At 44.6% G+C, this 11,889-nt stretch overlaps 1 protein-coding gene across 1 annotated transcript; it reads right to left on the bottom strand.

The window, feature by feature from the left end:
- Window positions 1–9,179, bottom strand: LOC306819968 (uncharacterized protein; the record flags this gene model as incomplete). Its single annotated transcript, XM_079337595.1, has 11 exons — window positions 1–112; window positions 232–437; window positions 731–791; window positions 899–986; window positions 1,439–1,627; window positions 5,321–5,581; window positions 6,539–6,808; window positions 6,906–7,133; window positions 7,946–8,305; window positions 8,441–8,555; window positions 8,895–9,179. The coding sequence occupies 11 exons, from the start codon at window positions 9,177–9,179 to the stop codon at window positions 25–27; spliced, it is 2,151 nt and encodes a 716-aa protein (XP_079193721.1). The 3' UTR covers window positions 1–24.
- Window positions 9,180–11,889: the final 2,710 nt, after the last annotated feature.

The raw sequence follows: 11,889 nt of genomic DNA, 5'->3' as shown, positions 1-11,889 counted from the left end.
AGGATTTCATTGGACGAGACTAAACTAGAGGTTTCTTCGTCCATGTTTTTGGTTGGGTTTGTTGACTGTACTGTACAATGCAGTTGGATCTGCAGCCTCCTGACCACTGGTGCTGAGAAGAAGAAAGAAATGAGATAATATGATCACAGTCAATTTCAAAACAGAATGATTCAAACAATAGTTGTAGATCTCTTGTGATTAAAGATAGTGTTATTTGATGGGTAGTTTTACCTCTGGGCTGTGCTGCGACTGTTAAAGTGAACCGCAGAGTACTCAACCATCTCCTCTTGTTCTCCTCCTCCTTCTTCTTCCTTCTTCTTTTTCTTGAGTCTCTGGGGTTTAACTGGTTGGATGTTGGAGTAGAGAGGATCAGCCTGGTTCCTGGAAAAGTTGACGGTGGCATATTGAAGTTCACTCTGCTCCTCTGCTGGTTGTATCTGTAAAGACCGGACAACCAAGAGTGTTTAAATATTTACAGGCAGACATTTTGAAAGCTTGTGTTACTCACAGAGACAGACATTTTCATTTAACTCAAAGCACAATGAAGACTTGAATGAGAAACAGATCCTGTTATTGGTGTTTCACTGAGAGCCTTGTTGAATATCTATGAACCTTGGGTGGTTTCATCAGAGCAAAAGCTTAAGCACTAACAGGAAACAAACATTGCTGTAGACAAACAAACACAATGTGTGCAACAATCACTGATTTGTAAATCCAGAGACTTCCTCACCTGTTCACTGTTGTGTGGTCTCTCTCCGAGCTCAGACGGTTGCTTGCTGGCCCTCTTCTTTCTAGTGAGGTGTATTTAAATAGACAAGTAAAACATATTGTTGCTCTTAAGGATTCAATGAATCAGTCATGAAATTAAACAAAGATTTGCTGAAACAGAACTGCTCACATGATCCATATGATGAAGATGAGTATGATAATGAGGAAAATAGCAGGAACTGTCACAGCAGTCGCCAGTTTCCATCCTTCTGCAGGAGCTGTAATGATAATGGTGTGACAGGAAGTCAACCGTTCAAGTAAAAACACGTCATGAACACATTCTGACAACTTGTGTCTATGGTACAAGGATCTTTGGTTTTCAGTCTTCTCATCATATCTGTTGTGATATGACTTTTACACATGGGTGAATGAAAGGCAGACTTATAACTGATCTCCACATGACGGTAAATTGGATCAGATGGCAGGAAAGCCTGCAGCTCAGACCAGGTGAACCTAAATGTGCAGTGTGGGTGAACTGGGAATGTCTGGTTGAAGAGGTGGTTGGCTAGGTCTCCTCTTCCAAAGACTGTCTCTTGCATGCCTGGGGAGGTTGGGGACATTGATTCTGAGTTGTCCTTGGTCAAAGCCTCCATTGTGGAAGTGGCTGATCGGAGAAGACCCTCGGTGCAAGTCTTGATGTCGTCCTAAGAACCCCCTTGTGGACACTAACCGTGAAGAAAGCCATCTGGTCTGAGAGGGACACCTTTGGCACTTGGATAACCAAGCGCTCTTTGGAAGCAGCTGAAAGCCACTGGAGGGCTTGGTGGAATATCGCAGTAGTTGTGGAGGCAAAAACCTAGATGTTGGTGGACTTCAGGCAGGCTGTGGAAAAGGACTTTTGTGTGGTTGCAGGGAAGTTCTGACAAACCGTCAGAGGGCTCAGGAAAAGAAAGAATCGCTTAGCAGAGGATGCCATAGATGTCAAAAAGTTCCTCAGTGTCAAGGGACCAGGCGTGGGTGAGACATACAGCTGCTTATTGATTTACGACCTAGGGTGTTCTGATGCCAGGTACACATGTGAACATTCCTATGCCCGAACATGGTGAAGTCCAATAACAAAGAACTCCTGGTGATCAGATCAGACATATCGCTATATCAATCATCCTTTTTTTCCAGGGTGTCAATAACTGCTCCAGTGGGCGTTAAAGTCCCCCGTTCAATCAGAGCCTTTCTCGCTGTGCCAACCGTCAGAGCACTGACAGAGAGGTGGCTTCAGGTGGTATATCCATGAGCAGCTGGTTAATTCACCTGGATGGATGGATGGATGGATGGATGGATAGATAGATAGATACTTTATTGATCCCGATGGAAATTCAAGGCATCCAGTAGCAGTATACAGACAGGCAGGGCACAAGACATTAGTTACAATACACACCCGCTGTCCCCCCCCTCTGTATACAATAATCCCCCAAACAAGATTAAGCAGCCCTCCTATGTGACTAAGAGTAAACATAATTACCAGTTAAACCTGTGCAGTTAGCATTAGCATTAGACTTAAACTTATATAGCATAATGTACATAACCTGTGAAGGAGAGAAAAACATGTGCTGATTAAAAGAGACCTGTAAACAGTTAAAGAGCCTTAGAAACAAAGTGCTGACCTTCTAGAAACAAGTGTTCTTTGTGCATGTACAGAGGTGTTTGAGGTAGTGCCAGAGAGTACAGTCATTAAACAGTCAATGCAGACAGTTAGGGATGCAGATTGGTCCATTAAAGTGCTCAGCAACATAAAGGAGCAGTGATTAGCATTAAGTGTCCAAAACAATAAGGTGAAGGAGTGATTAGGGTGATTGTCATTAAAGTACCCAACTATTGAGGAGCAGATTAGCGTTAAATGTCAAAGAAAATACAGTGAAACTTGACCTAGTTAGGGTGATCATATCAAACCTTCCAGATGTAGTATAGCACAACAGTAGGATGAAACCAGACATGATTAGGGTGATTATCATTAAAGTGACCAGTGCTCAGTAAGGTGACTATCAAAATGTATTAAAGTGTCCAACTGGGGGCTGACTCTGAGGTCAGCAGTGCAGATGAGGAGTGAGAAAAAAAGTGAAAAAAGAGTCCAGGGTTCACCGTGTGCTTCTTCCCTGCCGTGACAGTGAAGTGTTGTACAGTCTTATGGCCTATAGGGGGACAAAAGAGTTCTTGAGTCTGTCCGTGGAGCACGACTGTGACAGCAGTCTGTCACTGAACATGCTCCTCTGCCCGGTCAAGGTGCTGTGCAGAGGGTGGTGTGTGTTGTCCATGATGGAGAGCATTTTGTCCAGAGTCCTCCTCTCTACCACTGTCACCAGTGAGTCCAGCTCTGTGCCCACCACAGAGCCGGCCCTCCTCACCAGTCTGTCCAGGCGTGCTGCATCCCTCCTTCTTGCAGCTTCCTCCCCCAGCACACCACGGCGTAGAAGAGGACGCTGGACACCGCAGACTGGTAGAACATCTGCAGCAGCTTTTTGCAGATGTTGATGGACCCCAGACTTCTCAGGAAGTACAGACGACTCTGTCCCTTCCTGCAGGTAGTGTCCATATTAGGTGACCAGTCCAGCTTGTCATCCAGTTGTAGCCCCAGATACCCATAGGTCCTGACCACCTCCACGTCGACCCCCCCGATGGAAACAGGTTCTAGATGTGGTTTGTTCCTTCCTGAACTCTTGGAGGTGTTTAACTGCAGATGGTTGGCACTGCACCACGACACTGCGATAGTTGGTTGTGTCAGGGATGGACAGGAGGAGGAGTACAGGAGCCTGATCGAGGACACCACAAAGTCCTCGATCAGGCTCCTGTACTCCTCCTCCTGTCCATCCCTGACACAACCAACTATCGCAGTGTCGTCCAAGTATTTCTGCATGTGGCAGAGCTCAGAGTTATACTGGAAGTCAGAGGTGTACAGGGTGAACAGGACAGGGGAGAGCACAGTCCCCTGTGGTGCTCCGGTGCAGCTGACCACAGTGTCAGATGTGCAGTCCTTCAGTCTGACATACTGTGGTCTCTCTGTGAGGTAGTCTGTGATCCACCTCACCAAGTGCGAGTCCACCCTCATCTCGGTCAGCTTGTCTCTCAGTAGGAGGGGATGGATGGTGTCAAAAGCACTTGAGAAATCAAAGAACATGATTCTCATCACTCTGCTCCCTTTGTCCAGATGAGAGTAAGCCCTGTGTAGAAGATAGAGGATGGCATCGTCCACGCCCACCTTTGCCTGGTATGCAAACTGCAGGGGATCCTGTGCGTGTTGGACTTGGGTTCTGAGGTGTTGGAGCAGCAGCCGTTCAAAGGTCTTCATAACGTGGGATGTCAGAGCAATTGGTCTGAAGTCGCCTGGCTCACTGGGGTTTTTCTTCTTGGGGACCGGGGTGAGGCACAAAGTCTTCCAGAGCACAGGAACCCTCCCAAGCTGCAGGCTCATGTTGAAGACATGCTGAAGCGGCTCCCCCAGCTCAGCAGAGCAGGCCTTTAGCATCCTGGGACACACCTTGTCCGGGCCTCGCTGGTAATCCAGGGCCTGTTGTTCGGGAAGAAGCGCACAGTTTTAGTGGGAACCACAACGTCAATACAGAAGTTCATGTAGTCAGTTGTGCAGTGTGTGACCCCCTCAATGTCCTCACCATGAGTCTCTTGCACTACAGTCAGTGGTCTCAAAACAGTCTCTGAGAGCCTCCTCTGCTTCAGGAGACCACTTTCTGAAGGTGCGTGCTGTTACAGGTTGTCTCTGGATCTTTGTCTTATACTGTGGTTTGAGTAGGACCAGGTTGTGATCGGACTTCCCCAGAGGTGGTAGGGGGGTGGCAGTGTAGGCGTCCTTCAGGTGTGCATACAGGAGTTCTATTGTCCTGTTCTTCCTGGTGGGACAGCTTACAAACTGGTGAAAGTCCGGTTGTGTAGAGTCCAAGGGCCTCACACGGGGCACCATAATGTTCTGTTGGGTTGGGTTGGGTTTTTGCATTGTAACATTTGGTTATCAAATTAAAATGAATAATTATCTTTATTTAATTAGCTATTTCATTGAAGTAATTACTTATTATTAAAATTGATCCTGTTGTAGACAGGAAGCCAGTGAAAGGTTAGCAACTCAAGGGTTATGATTTCTCTCTTCCTCTACCAGAGAATTGAAAAAGACCAAATAATTTGAGATTTATGTTGCGACCGACCGGTTCAATCACACATTCAAAGAATTAAAGTTGTCGAGTCGAGACATGATGAGTTCATGTATCGCAATCTCTGAATCATCAGAGGGTTAGAGTTGGGCTCCAAACTTTAGAGATTCATGGAAGTGCTCTTAGGTCAATTTAGATTAAAACAAAAATACCTCAAACAATGCATTTATTTTTACCATGAAAAGAACTTGCTGTAACTTAAACTGTAGTTTATGATAAGAAGATGGAAGATGAAGACATGCGATGATGAATCTTAAGTCTTGTTCTGAGACAACTCTGGGCCTTCTCTTTAACCAGCTGAAAAAACCATCAACTTAACGAACATCAGAGTCTCACAAGAACTGTTTTATGAGACCCAGTAGATGTGTCATGACCGATGAAGCAGTGTGGGTAAAACTTACCTGCCACAACAGTCAGATGTACGGTGGAGTTATGGTGTCCTATTGTGTTCTCGGTGATACAAACATAATTCCCACTGTGTTGAGGTCTTGTGTCGCTGATGGTAAAATTCTGTCCTGAAGCTGTTGGTGAGTGTTCATCCTCCTTGTACCAGGTGTAATTAGCTGCTGGGTTAGCATCAGAGCTACAGGTCAGAGTCACTGAACTGCCCTCCACTATCTCAGCAGAGGGACTCACTGATACAGAGGGAAGCTTTGGAGCATCTGGAGAAGATGTGTCAGCAGTGATTATTCTATGAGGTATGCTAGCACCACAGCACAGAGTAGTTGAATCAAAAACCGTGAATAACTTTGTGTAGCAACATTTTGGCTGTTTTTGGTCTGAAGTGACCATGTGACAAAACTCCCCAGTTATAGGCCCCGTTTACATGGAGACGCTGTGACAGAAATGCAGCAAAACGACCCCACACCGGATTCGAAGTACAGATCGTCCACACTGCAGGTCTTGCCTGAGTGAAAACGACGTAGTTCTCACGCCCGGCCAGTAGTGGGCAGTGGAACTTTAACACGCGACACGCACGACCATATATCTATGCGCGCAACACTTAACAGTATAACCACTTCCTCCACAACATCCTCCTAGGATGCTAGTTATCCTAGGTCTTACCCAAAGACTGCGTATGGTCGCCCTGCGCTTGGGTAAAGGTTGGAATATTTGCCGTAAGTATTCGATTCTCTTTCGGCGGCGACATACACAATGTATCATATCAAGGTTCTGTTTTAAGAGACTATACAATGCGAATAGCTGCTGAAGCACACATACCACAAGTGGATACGCCACCATTGTTGTTTATGTTTGTTCTCGGCAACTGCGCAAATCAAAATGTATGGGGGGAGGTGTGGTGAGGTCATCGCAGCCAGAGAGTTCGCTCTGTTTTATTCACATGGCTGCGATACGCCCCCCGTATCAGTATCCCTCCACCCTGGAGGTCGAATTCAAAAGCTTGCGTATTCACACCCGTGAAACGTCGTCGCGATGTGAACGACCGGACAATCCGTGACTCAACTGTTTCGTCTTACTGTCACAGCGTCTCTGTGTAAATGGGGCCTTAGCTCAGTGGATTGGAGCTTAGTGTGAATGACATTCAAACATGAAAGCTGAGCACAATCTTCTCCCACAGAGATGGAAGAGATAAAAACAGTTTGTCGTCTTTCACTCACATTTCACATCAACGTTGGAGAGTTCAGATGTCCTCGTCCCCAGCTCGTTCTCAGCTGCACAGTAAAACACCCCGGAGTCAGACGACTGGACGGAGCTGAAGACGAGCTCTGGTCCTTCACTGAGAGGTTTAAAGTCTTGGTTCCTGTTCTTCTTGTACCAGGTGTAATCAGCTGCTGGGTTAGCATCAGAGCTACAGTTCAGAGTCACTGACCTGCCCTCCACTATCTCAGCAGAGGGACTCACTGACACAGAGGGAAGCTTTGGAGCATCTGAGGAAGACATCAGGTCACATGACTCAAAGATTAGAGCAGTGTGCTGTGGTGTCAGTCTGTAAATGTGTTTCCTGATTTAGTCGAGTTTACTCACACACTGAAGGAGAGGGGAATCCATCATGTCCCTTAAAGGCACAGGAGATTTCATCCCCAAGAGAAAACCAGCTTTTATAGGTAGACGTCACAGCTGTGGTTATTATCTGTGTGTTCCTGAACCAGACGTATGAGAGACGAGCTGCTCCACTGCAGCTGCTGTGACACGTCAGCTCTGCCTCTGTGAGATTCTGACTGACTTGTATCCTTTTAACCTGCACCTGTAAAGCTGAATACAGAGAAAGAAGTCTATTATCATTGTTCTAAACAGAGACAGATTATTTCAACTTCTTTAATATCTAGAAGTGAAATCAGGAACACTACGATCCTGTGACCACACAGCCTTTGATTCTGACAGAAAAGCTCCAACAGAGAACTTGGACTGAAAAGTCTTTTTTTGTTGGACTCAGTCAGTGCACACTAACTAGGTGTCTTTTCTATTATGATCATTTCTATCTGACATACTTTACAGCTTGGTGTAAAACCGAGTCAAGCTTTTCATTTTTAACTTTGTCTTAGGAAGAATTTGTTAGAAAGATTGGTCAATAATTAATTGATTGATTAATTGGTTTCCAAAGAAAGAAACCAAAAGGTTAAAAGTTTCTTCCTGAAGAGTTCAAAGACCTGAAACTGAAAAGACTCAGAGAAGCTTCTAAAAGTTGGAGAGCTCTGAATCAGTGGTTCTTAACTGGTCTCTGCTCAGGACCGACCACCAACTCCTTAAAGAGGAACTGAGAACCAGAATATCTGATATCTATCAACCAATCAGTTTCATTGACATGTTGTTCAGTTTGGACCTCAGATGGTATAAAACATGTTAGAAGCTCTCAGAGACTTTTTAAACTCTTTTCTGAGACCCACTTTGTGGTCAAGACCCCCCAGTTGAGAACCACTGCTCTAAAGTCAAAGAGGCTGAGTGGTTCTCTGTTATTAACACACAAGCTCGACCTGTTTGCACATATGAGACAGTGAGTACAAACTGAGAGTGATCAGTTCATGTTCTGTGTTTGTGTGTCTCCATCACTTTGTGTTGATGAGTACCTGTGACAGTCAGACTTGTTCCAGGTAAACTGCTCCTCCATTCAAAGCTGCTTGTTGTTGTTGTAAATTTGAAACGATACTGGGCTGAATCGCTCTCTCTCAGGTCAGAGAGTCTCAGGTGGGAGCGTCCACTTTCTGTATCAACGACCTGAACATGATTTGTATACCGGGAGTCTCTACTGAGGTCTTCATGTTGTGTAGAATAACCCCCAGAGAGAGTACGCTCAGACCTGAACCAGAGCTTTGAAGAGACCGAATAATGACCATTATAAGAACAATAAATGTCGACTGATGAGCCTTTGGGTGCACAGGTGGATCTGACATCGTACGTCACTCTGTAACAGGACGTTCCATGAACACCTGGAAAATAAAACAAATATTTAGATTCATAGATTTAAATCTCAGTAGGTGAGTATTCACAGGAGGAAACAGAAGTAGTTACTGGTCTCCTCCACCAGATGTTGTTTTGTTTGTCAGATTGTGAAGTAAACTCACAGACTGGAGCAGAGGGGAAGTCCTGGTGTTCCTGTAAAGCACAGGAGTAGCTGTCTACATAACCAAAGGAGCCTGAGTAAGTCGAGGATGTTGGTGCTGGAATTTTCTCTCCATTCTTGAACCAAATGTAGGAGGAGTCAGGAGGGAGAGGACAACTGCTGAGACACGTCAGATCTGTCCGAGAAGAAGAAGACCATGTATATTTGACCACCTGCACAAGAAGACCTGGATCTTCTGGATCTTCTGTGTAGAGAGAACAGGGAGGAGATTTCAGTCATCACTGTCTACATTCACACATACTAAAGAATTGTTTTGGGTTTTTTTTTATTGTCATTAAAATCATCAACAAATTACCTGTGACAGACAAAGTGACTCCAGGTTCACCTATATACTTTCCATCATGCCGTTTTGTTGTGAACCTGAACTTGTAAACAGCTGAGTCACTATGTCTCACATTGGTGATGTTCAGAGTGCAGTCCTTAGATTGACAGTTGTACGTCACACGACCTGTGTACTGGGAGACTGTTTGCAGATCTACAGGTTCTTCATACCGCACTTTAGTAAACCAGAAGGACTTCTGGACTGTAGCATATGTTGTGGATGGATATATGTAGGTGCACCTCAGTGTGACTGTTGATCCTCTTTTGGCACAAACTTTAGTAGATGTGTAAGTCACTGCCCAGCCATTCTGACCCTGAATCACTGTAACATAAAGCAGATCAGGAACAACCATCAACATCATAACTTCAACTCAGACAACAAAACAGCCTCAACATATTTCAAAATAAAATAAATGTCAGGAAACAAGTTTTGATTTTGTCCAACTTGAATAAAGTTAAATAATTCATGAAACATGTCGTCAGCTTACAGTAAACCTGATCAAAGTATCTGAAATAAAATCATCATCCACGAGCGCGATGAGCACGAAGGCTGAGTAAAGATTACAAAACATATAAACAATGTTACATTTGAATGGTGCGTTACCCGAACCAGACGCATCCATCCTCCTTTGTTTATGATTTGGAGACACATGTGAGGTGATCATGCAAAGCATCATGGGAGTTAAAGTACAACTCATTTCCAAAAAGGATGCATCCAAACCAAACTGCAGAAAACCAGGAAGTTCGCACCCATCCTGAAATGTTCAGTCTACAGAGGCGGACCCAAAAACTGACCACTGAATGACCACGAGGGTTCAGACTACTGAAACGTTCGGCCTCCATACTGAACTGTGACTACAGTGATGTAAAAGAAGGAACCTGCTGCATGTTTCAGCTGAGCGTCAAACAGCATCTCTGGGTTTTATTTCAAACAATACATTCTGTAGAACAACAAGCTCTGAGACCGATAACTTCACAGAAGCGTACAGCTACAGAGCCTTTCTCACCAGCCAGATGGGCGGATCCATAAGCGTGTGGCGTCACATGAAAGCTATGAAAAGCTTGTCAAAGAGTTTGTACCACAGAACTCTAATTCATGTCTTCATGAACTGTGATCCACTTTTCACACAGGTGACCTTCAGTCTGCATGAATCAGTCATCACATTTCTCTTGTTAAGCATATCTGAAATGAGATGCAAAGCCACGTTCATTTACATATACATGCTGTGATTTCACTGAATTTGTTTTGCAGTCTGTGCGCATGCGTGACAATAAAACTGGTCTCCGTCTAGAGCTCCGACCAAAGAAGCAGGTGTGCTGTTTTTCTTGCATAACTAAATAAGCTAGTGATAGCTTGCCATCTCTGATGACTGTAACCACACAAGACTGCTGCAAGGATGTCTAATGCTACATCTCTCTTTTGATGAAATGAATGTGACTGTAGGTATGAAGTACCTGACACAGAGAGGAGCAGGATGATGAACCCACTCACTGCTGCAGTTAGACTCATGGCTGCTCCTCTCTTCTCTCTGTGTGACTGAAGGGACAATAAGACATGTTAGCAGAGAGAACAATAAGAACGGAGCAGGACTCAAACTGTATCAGACATGTTGATAAATTATTTTACTTACAGTGAAGAAGGACGACGTCTGAAAGAAGACTCTGCACTCACTGAGCAGAAGACAGATTTCAGGGTGTTTTCAACAACTACATTTCCTTCCTCTTTAGATGATTTACATACATGATGACTTAAAAACAGGAAGAACTTAGATCACAAATAAGTGCAGCTACCAAACTTGTTTGACTGTCAAGCTCTCTTTTTTCAAGACATAAAAACTGAACAAAGGAATCATGAACAATAGTACCCTCAGAGTCGGCGGTTCAAGTCCCGATGTGGACCAAAATATAGAAGTTTGTCTGGTAGCTGGAGAGATTTAAGACCACTTCTCGAGCAATGCCAAAGTGCCCTTGGGCAAGGCACCGAACGCCCACCAGCTCAGGGGGCGCTCCCAGTGGGAGCCGTCACAATCTGACCCGTCCATCTGATGCATGTCCTCAGGTCCGGCTTGTGCATGTCTGATATTCAGGCCTGTGTGTATGAGAAGCATGTCTCTACAATGAAACCAAACCCAAACCCAAAATCAGTGTAAAAAACGGAATTCGCAATGTTTAGGTGCTGTACATGTTATTTTATTGCAAGTAGGACAGTGTGGATTTATGTCCTTTGCACAGCTAGCATGAATTAGATATAAGTATTTATTACAATTGAAAGTTAAAACAAAAAAATGAGATCAAAATAGACAAATGCTGAGTTCAAAGTTTTCTTTATTATTTAAATGTTTTCAGTCTTCTCTTTGCATGGTCCTGTACAGTTCAACAGGGCACTGAGGCTGGATGCTATGCTAAACGCTATGCAGCTGAGATGAACCGAGGGCTACAGTTCAGGGAGCAGGAAAGGTCAGGTTGGCGACCATGTGGCAGAGCAGAGGGAGAACAGGAACCTGTATGGGATGAACTTGAACAGTTCAGGAGGCTGGACAGGAGTTCGACCAAATGGTGAGAGCCACTTGGAAAGGCGGCTGAGAGATGTCTGCCTTGCCATCAACGTAAAAACATGGGCAGCTGCAGGCCAGGCCACGGACAGGGAGAAAGAGAGGGCAAGGCCTACATCAAGGATACAGTTGTTAGCAACGCCTTCCGCGGAGACGCAGGAGTGAGGAAGTGTTTCCTGCAGAGCCACAGAGCCTCAGCTTCCAAAACAAATACACAAAGCACATATTGTGTACTATAAGTCTTTAATACAAAAAAAGTGTGCATGTCAAATAAGCTGGCAAGAAATTCTACATAGGCTAATACATTGTACAGGACTCAATTAACCAAGGCGAACGAGTAAGATAGCACGGCTAAGCTAAAGGCTAGCTGGCATGCTAGCATGTTTAAATAAATCACTGAAAACATCTTACAGAATATCGAGGTTTTAGCTTGTACACGTTCAAAGATGTAAAGACGTAAATAACAGTGATTTCTTTTCATCAATTAACACACTGACTGCCTACCTACCTGCGTCCT

Source organism: Symphodus melops, assembly GCF_947650265.1.
Source record: "Symphodus melops genome assembly, chromosome: 2".
Lineage (NCBI taxonomy): Eukaryota > Metazoa > Chordata > Actinopteri > Labriformes > Labridae > Symphodus > Symphodus melops.
The sequence above is the reverse complement of the archived record's forward strand: the minus strand, read 5'-3'. Positions and strand labels throughout refer to the sequence as shown.